Source organism: Triticum aestivum, chromosome 6D, assembly GCF_018294505.1.
Source record: "Triticum aestivum cultivar Chinese Spring chromosome 6D, IWGSC CS RefSeq v2.1, whole genome shotgun sequence".
NCBI lineage: Eukaryota > Viridiplantae > Streptophyta > Magnoliopsida > Poales > Poaceae > Triticum > Triticum aestivum.
Window position 1 is genome coordinate 72,614,329 of NC_057811.1, and position 10,266 is coordinate 72,624,594.

General features: G+C 48.6%; 2 protein-coding genes across 5 annotated transcripts; one reads left to right on the forward strand and one right to left on the reverse strand.

Moving 5' to 3' along the window:
• Positions 1-271: 271 nt before the first annotated feature.
• LOC123143614 (phosphatidylinositol/phosphatidylcholine transfer protein SFH6) lies at positions 272-5,454 on the forward strand. 2 transcript variants are annotated; one of them, XM_044562550.1, is made up of 15 exons: positions 273-524; positions 663-743; positions 1,873-2,185; positions 2,302-2,401; positions 2,492-2,758; positions 2,849-2,926; positions 3,032-3,133; positions 3,212-3,261; positions 3,358-3,457; positions 3,554-3,652; positions 3,735-3,851; positions 4,292-4,418; positions 4,506-4,903; positions 5,081-5,155; positions 5,242-5,454. In XM_044562550.1, exons 2-15 carry the CDS (start codon positions 710-712, stop codon positions 5,272-5,274), a joined length of 1,893 nt encoding a protein of 630 aa, XP_044418485.1. In that variant the 5' UTR covers positions 273-524; positions 663-709; the 3' UTR covers positions 5,275-5,454. The 2 variants fall into 2 exon arrangements, with proteins under 2 accessions (XP_044418484.1, XP_044418485.1); XM_044562549.1 differs by having other exon boundaries at positions 272-524; positions 3,032-3,261.
• Positions 5,455-5,779: 325 nt separating this feature from the next.
• On the reverse strand, positions 5,780-10,044 carry LOC123143615 (phosphatidylinositol/phosphatidylcholine transfer protein SFH12). 3 transcript variants are annotated; one of them, XM_044562552.1, is made up of 13 exons: positions 9,911-10,044; positions 9,284-9,796; positions 8,921-9,187; positions 8,712-8,789; positions 8,135-8,236; positions 7,972-8,021; positions 7,720-7,816; positions 7,458-7,559; positions 7,247-7,360; positions 6,969-7,101; positions 6,410-6,822; positions 6,254-6,328; positions 5,780-6,134 (listed from the first exon to the last, which is right to left on the reverse strand). In XM_044562552.1, the coding sequence occupies exons 2-13, from the start codon at positions 9,677-9,679 to the stop codon at positions 6,114-6,116; spliced, it is 1,848 nt and encodes a 615-aa protein (XP_044418487.1). In that variant the 5' UTR covers positions 9,680-9,796; positions 9,911-10,044; the 3' UTR covers positions 5,780-6,113. The 3 variants fall into 3 exon arrangements, with proteins under 3 accessions (XP_044418487.1, XP_044418488.1, XP_044418486.1); XM_044562553.1 differs by having other exon boundaries at positions 5,780-6,131; positions 9,899-10,034; XM_044562551.1 differs by having other exon boundaries at positions 9,899-10,034.
• Between the last annotated feature and the right edge of the window lie 222 nt (positions 10,045-10,266).

The window sequence follows — 10,266 nt, forward strand, 5'->3', positions numbered from 1 at the left end:
ATGAATTTGAAAGTCTGCCATGCCCATGTCTGCCATGCCCATGTGCCATTAATACATCCATTTCTGCTACAAGTAATTTCGAACAGAGGGAGTAGTACTCTCGAGCACCGGCGTCGGCGGCGTGCAACGGAGAGAAAAGACCAGCCGCCGGGAGGGGGAGCCGCGACACGATTCGCTAAAATCCGAGGGGCCCCAACGCGAAACGGGCCCGGAACACAGCAAAGATAAAGGAAAAAAGGAGCCACCGAATTCCGGGAGGAATCGGCGAGGACACTTCCCCCAACGCCTTTCTCTCTCTCCACACCATCGTCGTCTCTTTCCCCTCCTCCCTCCCTCCTCTCTATTCCCCTGCTCCCTTCACCACCACCACTCCCCACCCACTTCCCACCCGTCCCCTCCCCCCGCAGTCCCGCCTCCCCCACGCAGCGCCACTCCCCAGGAGGAAAAAATCCCTCGGATTCCCGCCTCGGACCACGCGGCCCGCCCCGATCGCCGGCGAGTTCCCCGACCCCGGCGTTTCTCAGGTGAGGTGGCTTGGCTAGGACGCGAGATCCCCCGCCGGAACCGGAGGGGGATCCGGCTCGCTCGCGGCGGCCGGGCTGGTTATCCTCGTCGGGCGATTTTCGCTAGGGTTTCTGACGGGAATGCGGTTTCCGTTTCAGGATTCGGAGGTTTGGCGCCCGGAGGAGGAGCGGAGGATCCGGCGCCCATGTCGGGCCACCTCGATCGCCTCGCGCGCCCAGGTGAGCCCGCCCTCGATCGACTCCCTCCCTCTCGCCTTTTCCCGCGCGCCCTTGCTCCTCGATTTCCCGCGGCCCTGGTTGGGTTGCCGCCCGCATTGGGTTGCCTCGCCGTGCCCGCGAAGGCTAACCGTGATCCGTGGCGTGAGCTGTGGTGCTTCCTTGGAAGATTGGACTAGCCGCGCCTGCCTAGGCGGCTGGCTGCGGCTTCCCTGGGTTCCGACTTAGAATAGTTGTTTTTTCGCCGCCGTATCGTGTTTGGATCCGTATGTACGCGCCGGGTCGTAGGATGGGTTTGGCGGCTGCGAGGTGGTGACCTGTTCAATACCTCGTCCATTTGGCCTCATCGCAGGTGCTGCTGCCTGCTGTGGTCATCCGCTGGCTTCACGCGTAGTTCCCTATGCCAGGAACCGCCAGGCTAGGTTGGATTTTTGTGGGGCTGTAAACTTCTTACCACATCCTTGTGTAATTTTCGCCTGGAGGCAAGTAGCTTGTTAGGCTAGAAGGGATGGAATCCTTTTGCTATGAGGAGAAGGTGCCCTGACCTGTCACCTAATTCGTGACCAATAATCTGGTAGACAAGAACACCAGAAAATTTAATGCAAAAAGCACATGCCAATGTAGTTTGGTATCATCTGGTGGAGGACCGGACTTAGACCTTGTAATCAAGAGCGCATGTATCTATCCTGTGGAGTTGAACCTTCTCGCTAGCATTGTCTCAAAATATCACAGCATCAAGTTATGAAGGGAGATGGCTAATGATTCCGTTCATTTGATCCTATCATCCTTGTTTCTGAAACTTGGGAAGAAGTTGAACCTCTGGTGGTGATGCTAGTTGTAGCTGTTATCATCTGGCCCCGTAATGTTATAAAAATTGAATTATTTTGTTCAATATTCCCAAAGCTTGTGTTGTTCAAAACTTGTCATGACATTAACCTTTATCGTTTACTAATTCTAATGCGTAGGGCGGGCCTAGAACCCAGTGTCACACACTTATGCTCATAAGTATGACGGGTATAATTTAATGTGGCTACTGTCTGCCAAGCACTCATTGTTGTATCAAAGTAAATTAGTGCTGCAATTTGGAGAACTTGGCCTGACCGGTGGCTTATTTACCTTTTTGATGTCTCAGTCTCAGGTTTTGAAGGTTGTTCAAGTCACGATGACAGGAGATCATACGAGAGGAGATCAGATTTTGAAATCTCCGAAGATGAAAAGAAGACAAGAATGGGCTCTTTGAAGAAGAAAGCTATAGATGCATCGAGTAAGCTTAGGCATTCCTTAAAAAAGAAGAACAGGAGGAAGAGTGGCAGTCGGGTTCTCTCTGTGTCTATTGAAGATGTGCGTGATCTAGGGGAACTGGAAGAGGTAGAAGCATTTAGACAGGCACTAATTTTGGACGAATTGTTGCCTACAAGGCATGATGACTATCATATGCTGCTGAGGTATAATCCTGTTAATTATCACGCCCCTGTTACATTAACTCGGCATGTTTCTTCTTTGTTTGCTATAATATCTCACACTGGTGTCTATAAGCTAATTTAAAATGTTTTGTGTTTAGATTCTTAAAGGCAAGGAAATTTGACATTGAGAAAGCAAAGCAAATGTGGACTGACATGCTTCAATGGAGGAAGGAATATGGTACTGATACTATTGTTGAGGTCAGCTAGCTGAAATTAAAGTTATAATACAGTTCTGAACTTCTGATTTGTTTGACTATAAATAACAGCTGGAGCCACATTTGTCTGTAGGATTTTGATTACACTGAGTTGGACACTGTTCTGGAATACTATCCTCATGGTTATCATGGCGTTGACAAAGAGGGGAGACCTGTTTATATTGAAAGGCTTGGAAAGGTTGACCCTAACAAGCTTATGAATGTAACAACTATGGACAGATATGTAAGGTACCATGTGAAGGAATTCGAGAGGAGCTTCTTGATCAAATTTCCAGCATGCTCTCTTGCGGCTAAAAGACACATCAATTCGAGCACCACAATTCTGGATGTTCAGGGTGTGGTATGTTTCTGAAGACTCAGTCTCCACAACTTGTCCATTTCCTTACAAGCCTGGTAACTAGCTAGTTCTGACTCAGTTCCTGCTTTGCAGGGTTTGAAAAATTTCAGCAAAACTGCACGTGAATTGATTATGCGACTGCAGAAAGTTGACAACGATAACTACCCTGAGGTCTGGATTTCCACCCTACTCTTGTGATAAGCATAGTTCGGCATTCACATATTCTATTGTGATTTAGTCAGTTAAATATCCACCATTTTCTGTTCTATGTTCCAGACTTTACACCAAATGTTTATAGTCAATGCTGGCCCGGGCTTTCGGATGCTATGGAGCACTGTGAAATCTTTCCTCGACCCAAAAACCACTTCCAAGATACATGTAAGCATTCGCACGGACCACACTTTGTTTTTTATGCTAAATTCACTTGATTTACTAGGTGCTATTGTGTTTTGTCAGGTACTTGGGAACAAGTGTCAAAGTAAACTGCTTGAAATAATTGATGCTAGGTAAGCAGCGTTCAGTGTACTGTTCTTGTAATACGTTGACTTGTTTTAATGAATACTCTGTTCTAATTATTCTTTTCATTTGTGATAATTGATCAGTGAATTGCCAGAATTTCTTGGTGGCACTTGCACCTGTCCTGAATATGGAGGGTGCCTCAAAGCTGAAAAAGGGCCATGGAAGGACGCGAACATACTGAAGGTATGGCTATCAGGTTCCTGGTAATCATGTATCTATTACTAGTCACTTTCCTTTATTATCTCCTCTCTTAATGTGCTCATTATACGCTGATATCAGAAAGTCCTTAATGGCGAGGCCCAGTGTGCTCGGCAGATTGTAACTGTTTCCAATGGGACGGAAACTATTATTTCTTATCCCAAGTCTAAGTACCAAACGGTATGTCTCACAATCAATTTGTATTGTTCTATGCTTGAGTGATCTATGCAGGAATATAATTTGTTTTAACATGGAATGCCAGGTACGTGGAAGTGATACATCAACTGCGGAGTCTGGATCTGAAGCGGAAGATGTAACTTCCCCCAAAGCTCTAAGAAGTTACATCTCTCACCCTAAGTTGACCCCCGTTCGTGAAGAGGTCAGTAGTTTAGATTACATTGTGCTAAGATGCAGTTACTTACGAACAAAGAACCAGCCAATTGATCTATCACTCAAATACAATTGTCAATCAGCATACTCATCAGGGTAGCTGAACTGAAATTTGATGGCACTACTGTGCTCCAAACCACCAGTATGCGGTGGTTGATCTTAACTATTTGTATAATGACTACATTTCATAGCAAACAAAAAATTGGAACTGCCTGTCTCCATCAAACAATCTGTTAGGTAGAGAAAAGAAGTAGGTTCTAAACAACTAAAACCAATCACTACTCACTTTGTTGCTATCCTAATTTCCTGGCTAGCCGTTTTTAAATTTCCACATGTTAAAAAAAGAATTTACAACCCCCTTCTCTTTGTTTCTCTGTTACGCGCATGGATTGTGTTACACTGGTTTGAACTTGCCTTTTCGCCTTTCAGGTCAAGATGATCAGGGCCACTAGCTTTTCTACCCGTATGCCTGAATATGATGTTCCTGTTGTTGACAAAGCAGTGGATGCAACATGGAAGAGAGAACTGCCTTGGAAGGTGCCTGTCCCGCCCAAAGGTATTTGTTTGTCACTTTATTGCAGGATTTGAAGGATGTTTTCTGATACTGACAAAACCTGATATTTTTGCTATTTCTTGAATGTAGACTCTTCTTTGGCTACCACCACAAAGGCATCCAACAGGTCTTTGGATCAGATTATTCCAGCTCTGATGGCTTTTGTGATTGCTATTGTAACGCTGCTTCGGTCAGTTAAAGATGTTGCCACGAAGAGATTGGCAGATAAAAATGAGTCAGACGAACAAAGTTCTGCAGTATATCAAGACTGCATTCCAAAAGAGGAGTTCCGGCCCCCGTCACCAGGTCCTGGGTTTGCTGAATCTGACCTGTTCTCGTTAGTCTTGCAAAGGCTGGCAGAGCTTGAAGCGAAGGTTCATGCGCTTGAAGAAAAACCTTCTGAAATGCCTTGCGAGAAAGAAGAGCTGCTTAATGCCGCTGTCCGCCGCGTGGATGCACTAGAAGCCGAGCTCATCGTAACAAAGAAGGTAATTCCATGGTTTGCACTCCGATTTCGAAAAAAAATTCCATGGCTTGCTGCTCACTGTGTCACTAGGATGAAAAAACCACAACACCACTTCAGAACTTGTTGCATATTTTATTATTTTATAATTGAGAAGGTCAGTACTTGTCACTTACCCTGTGCATTTACGAAATTCATCTAGGCTCTGCACGAGGCTCTTATCAGGCAGGAGGAACTCCTTGCTTACGTTGACAGGAAGACAATTGCCAAGGCCCAGGTTTGTAACGCATAACGCAGTCTTTTTACTGCTTTTTTCATCTCTTGATCTGTTTCTCATGTGTCATCTCTACCTTCCTGTTGCAGAAAAAGAAGAAGAAGCCGATGTCTTGCTACTAGGACGGACGAGGAGAGAGACCCCCTTGGTTCAGTTTTCTTTTTTCTGAGATGCCGGAGATGGCGTTTGAGATGATGTAAACGGTTGATCCGTTCGTTTTCCTGACAAATGTGAAAAAGACATACATGGGTTTGTAAATGGACAGAAAATCCTAACATAAATAAATGTGTTTTTGCGCTGAATTCTACCCGTTTCAGCCTGCCTGTCTTATGAATACAGGATTGCAGCAGAATTCCTTCGTTGACCTGTCTTGGTTCTGCAATTTGTTTACTCCACTTATTGGTTACACGCGCTTTCACCATGACTGACGATATGCAGCTCTAGCTGAGCTATTCGTAGTTCCATAGGATGCAAATAACGAGGGGAAACAAGACCATTGTTGATAGGGCATCATTGTGTGCCACAATCCTCCAGCTGCAGCCAGATTGTTGCTAAGGCATCACCAATTCTGTGTCAATCACGGTTCAGTTACACAGCATTCTTCAGAAGCGCAAAACTGAGAGAGTCTTCATAAAGACAAAGGCCTTACAATTCTTCTAAACACACAGAAAATATGTTTCAACAAGACGGGATCGGCATAGCTAGGACCTGCCTGCTCGGAGCGCTGCGACTAATTTCACATGAAACAGTTCGATCTCTGCTCCGAAGATAAACAAAAATACAAAATCTTGTGGCCTAATGTGGTGGTACTACAATTCAGCCTCGGCATTCCAGGTTGTAAGTGTGTATGTATGTATCCTTCTTTCTGCATTTTTCTCTCTTTCTCTTTCTTGCTTTGCTCCCCCTTCTCCCCCCTGCAGTCGCCGGCCGTCGCCGCAGTCATCGGTCAGCGATCTTCTCCTCACCAACGGAATGGATTCTGCTGTTGGAGACAAAACTTTAATGAAATCAGCTTGTAAGATGAGTGCTTACCACAAGCTTGAGCCTAACAGTACCAACTGATGCTGCAGACATGCAAGTGAGTGAGAATGCCGGCCTTACCATCCCCTTCTTTTTCTTCTTCTTCTCGATGTATGCCAGCACCTCCTCCTGCTGCCCCTTCGACGTCTCCAGAAGCTGCAATGTACATGGATCCACCATTAATCTATCCAGGATCACACAAGAAGGAGTGTCTGTATCATGTCATGTGGTCCTCACCTTCTTGGTGGACTCGAGCTCGGCCTCGAGGGTGTCGAGCCGGGTGGCGGCGGCGGCGAGCTGCTCCGCCTTGTCGGCTGGCATCTCGGTGGGCCGCGAGCCAAGGGCGGCCACCTTCTCCTCCAGCTCGCCCACCCGCTTCGCCAGCGCCTCGAACTGCGCCGTCGACACGCCCGCCACCACGACCGGGCCCCCGGGGCCGCCCTGTCCCTGGGCCTTCAGGAGCTTGCGGTTCTGGGCCATGGCCTCCATGGTGGCGATGCCCATGGCCGCGTCCATGGCGCGCTTCGGCGCGATCTTGCCCACCCGGAACATGGCCACCACCCCCATCACGAACGCCATGAACCCCGTCACCACCTGCCGGTCCCCCGCGTCGCCGTGCTTGTACGCGTCCGGCAGCGACGCGTACATATCTGCCACCATGCCAAACACATTCTCACTATTCGTTCAGAACCACACACAAAGTCACAAACCAACGCCTCATTCCATTAGCTCTCTCTTTCTCTCTGCTTTTTCATGGAGTTTTTATTTGGTTGAAGGGTGCAAAGCCCGAGCTGACCTCTCGCGATGGCGAGCTTCTCCGCGCTCATCTCGCCTTTCCAGTTGAAATCCATGCCCTTGTCCGCCATGGGGAAGAGCTCGTCGTAGGGCGCGGAGCCCCCCTCTTTGCCGGAAGGAGCAGCCTGCGAATCCTAGGTTCAGAGATGCAGCAGAATTAGGCCACACAAAGTCAAGTTAGTACTCACTACTACTACCATGGAAGGGACCAACAATGTTGTCTGGCTCGCTACTGTAGCAAATCCGACAAAATGCTAGGCGTTAGACATATTCCTTCACCTTGGTCTCTTCATTTGGCACCTCATGGAGGGGAGCCATATGCGGCGGGTGTTCGGTCTTGTCGTGCGCCACCTTGGGAGAGTCGACGCCGTCACGGCGCATCGACTCTTGCTTCTGCAAAGGCGATGTTCGTCAGAGATGCGAACGATAATGTGTCGGGAAAAAAGGCCATGTAAAACCTGCATGTATAAGTAAGAAATCTCGTGGCAACCTTTACAGCCGGCGCAGCGTCGTCCTCGGTGATAGTCTTCTCCTCGGCGCTGGCAGGGTCCGAGTTGTTCATTCCGCATCTCCCCAAGCCACATTGCACCATCTGAAGAATCAAACCACAAAATGTTCATGGTACCTGTGCTCAGAAGTGGGTTCAGCTGTAGTATAGCATCACTACTACTTCCATTGGCAAGTGTGCACTAGCAAATATACATTCCCTTGCATCATGTATGAACTCTGATTGTTGGAAAATAACCATTAACCTTTATGATTTCAGGGTCCTTCCACGGTCCTTTGTCGGAGCGCATGCAACCTCCGCCCTCGCATACACAAGTGCCCCCAAACATTTCGGGCAATTCACTGTCGAACCCCGCAGAACAGGAACAGAAAAGGTGAGTTCAACTTCAGCATGCTGCTAATACTATGCAAAGCAAACTCATTTGAATTGTCAGTGCTGCCAACTTGCAAAATCCTTTTAGAGTTGCTATATAAAAAGAAGAACTTCTTGGACAAACCTGGGATCAATGACTTCCAGCAACTTGCTCTGGTACTTGTTGCCGAGAACCTAAACCCCGAGGTATGAACCGTAAATAAAAAGGGATCATAACTCTTGATCAAGTACATAGATTAGCCGATGACTGACTGATAAAGGACATGAACTGAGAAGAGATGGGTTACATGGATCTTGGCTGTGGTCTTGGGGTCAAGGAAGGACTTGACGGTGTTCCACAGGAGCCTGAATCCCTGACCGGCGTTTATGATGAACATCCGGCACAGGGTCTGCATCGTCAGTTAAAATCATCAGCCGAGCATCATTTCCAAGAAGAGATATTTGGCAAACATGTAAATCAATAAATTTTGTTCCCGGAACTCCCTTGTCTAGAGAATTTTCTGTCAAGTACTTCTAGTTGACAACATTGATTTTTATAATTTTCTTGGAGCACACAAATCTGCTAACAAAACAGGCTGACCAAATTGTAGACAGATAAAAAGTACTCCCTCCGTAAACAAATATAAGAGCGTTTAGATCACTAAAGAGCGTTTAGATCACTAAAGTAGTGATCTAAACGCTCTTATATTTGTTTACAGAGGGAGTACACGATAAAATTGGGTTTAATTCTCAGGTTTACATGAATTGCTTGTGCCGGTTAGCATTAAGATTTCTCAAAGAGAATCAATACCGAAGCATGGGCCGTCAATGGAGCAGTATCACTGCACACCCATCGGCATATCGTATCATATATATATGGTATACCTCAGGGAAGTTATCCCCGTCGATTTTCTGGAGCTGGCCGATGAGATCCCTCGCAGCCTTGTTGAAGTTCTTGTAGCCCTGAGACATGCCAAACGGTGTCACATCAACTTTTTTCCAGTGTGGCTGCTCTATGAAAATGCTGAAGAAACTAGCTAGGCATGGATCATTCGTTGCCGTCGATGATGGATGATGAGCAGGTAATTAATTACCACGCCGGAGACGTCGAGGATGGTGGTGCTCTGGTCGACGTGGCGCTTGACGGAGATGGAGCAGGCCGGGAACTTGAGGGCGAAGGCCCTCTCGAACTCCCTCACGTGGTACCTGACGTAGCGGTCCATGCTGGTGACCTGCAGCAGCTTGGTGGTGTCGATGGCGCCCAGCTTCTCGATGTAGATTGGCCGGCCGTCCTTGTCCACGCCGTGGTGCCCCTGCGGGTAGTGCTCCAGCACCTGCTCCACCTCCTCGAATTGGAAATCCTGCGTACGTACGTCGAATAGAGAAGAAATTAAAGGCCGACAGTGTGTTTTGATCGACGGATGAAATAATCTAATGGAGCACGCCACGCTACGTACTTCCATGATGGTGTCGGTGCCGAACTCCTTGCGCCAATTGAGCATGTCGGACCACATCTGCTTGCTCTTGTCGATCTCGAACTTGCGGGCCTTGAGGAAGCGGAGCATCATGTGGTAGTCGTCGTGGCGCGCCGGGAGGAGCTCCTCCAGGACGAGCGTCTGCCGGAACGCGTCCACGGAGGCCGCCTCCTTGGCGTCGCGCACGTCCTCGATGGCCACCGACATCACCTTGCTGCTGCGCTGCCGCCCCGACCGCCGGCTCAGCGAGCTGCGGAGCATCTTGGAGGAGGCGCTCATGGCGCGGTGCCGGAGCGACGCCGACGACGCCATGCCGGGCGCCCGCGAGGTCGGGGTCGAGGCGGCGCCATCCGCCGCCGCGTCGGCCGTCGCGGACATGGGACGGCGGGGGTGTTGGTCGTCGTCGCCTTATTTCGTCGATCGATCACACCGGCTAGCTAGCTAGCTAGCGGGGACGGCGGCCGGCCGGGCGAGCGAGCGCGGCTGCACCACCACCTGAGCAATCAACCACCGCCGGCCGCTGCCACCAGTTAGTTTCCTGGATCGATGGAGAAGAGATAACAAGAAGCGATTCACACGGATCGACAGGTGAATTACCTACGTACGTACCAGGGAGACGGCCTTGTTGGGGGGAGGGTGAAATGGAGAGGGGAAGAAGAAGGGTGGGGACGGGGAATGGCGGATGCTAGGTAGAGTTCGTTGGTGCATGCATGGCCCCGGCCCGCCATGGGCGTCCCCTTCCCCACGAGGCTCTCCCACTATTTCGGGCACCATGGTAGCTGCACCGCTCCTAACTTTAACTTGGATATCATGGCTGTTTTCATAGTTAGTTTATCTAGGTCAAATTACCTTACTATTTACTCTCTCTGTTCGTAAATATAACATGTTTTGAATATTTCAATATAAATTATATACAGACTGAATGGAGTGAACAAACACACTAAAATATGTGAACTGAGCATAAC

Excerpts from the sequence above, each read along its gene's own strand:
- LOC123143614 (XM_044562549.1), top strand. The coding sequence starts at position 710 with ATGTCGGGCCACCTCGATCGCCTCGCGCGCCCAG. Across the intron at positions 3,653-3,734 it reads CCAAGTCTAAGTACCAAACG|GTACGTGGAAGTGATACATC; the intron begins GTATGTCTCACA and ends ATGGAATGCCAG. Across the intron at positions 4,419-4,505 it reads GGTGCCTGTCCCGCCCAAAG|ACTCTTCTTTGGCTACCACC; the intron begins GTATTTGTTTGT and ends TCTTGAATGTAG.
- LOC123143615 (XM_044562552.1), bottom strand. The coding sequence starts at position 9,679 with ATGTCCGCGACGGCCGACGCGGCGGCGGATGGCGCCGCCTCGACCCCG. Across the intron at positions 8,790-8,920 it reads TCCTCGACGTCTCCGGCGTG|GGCTACAAGAACTTCAACAA; the intron begins GTAATTAATTAC and ends GGCATGTCTCAG. Across the intron at positions 8,022-8,134 it reads AGACCACAGCCAAGATCCAT|GTTCTCGGCAACAAGTACCA; the intron begins GTAACCCATCTC and ends CTCGGGGTTTAG.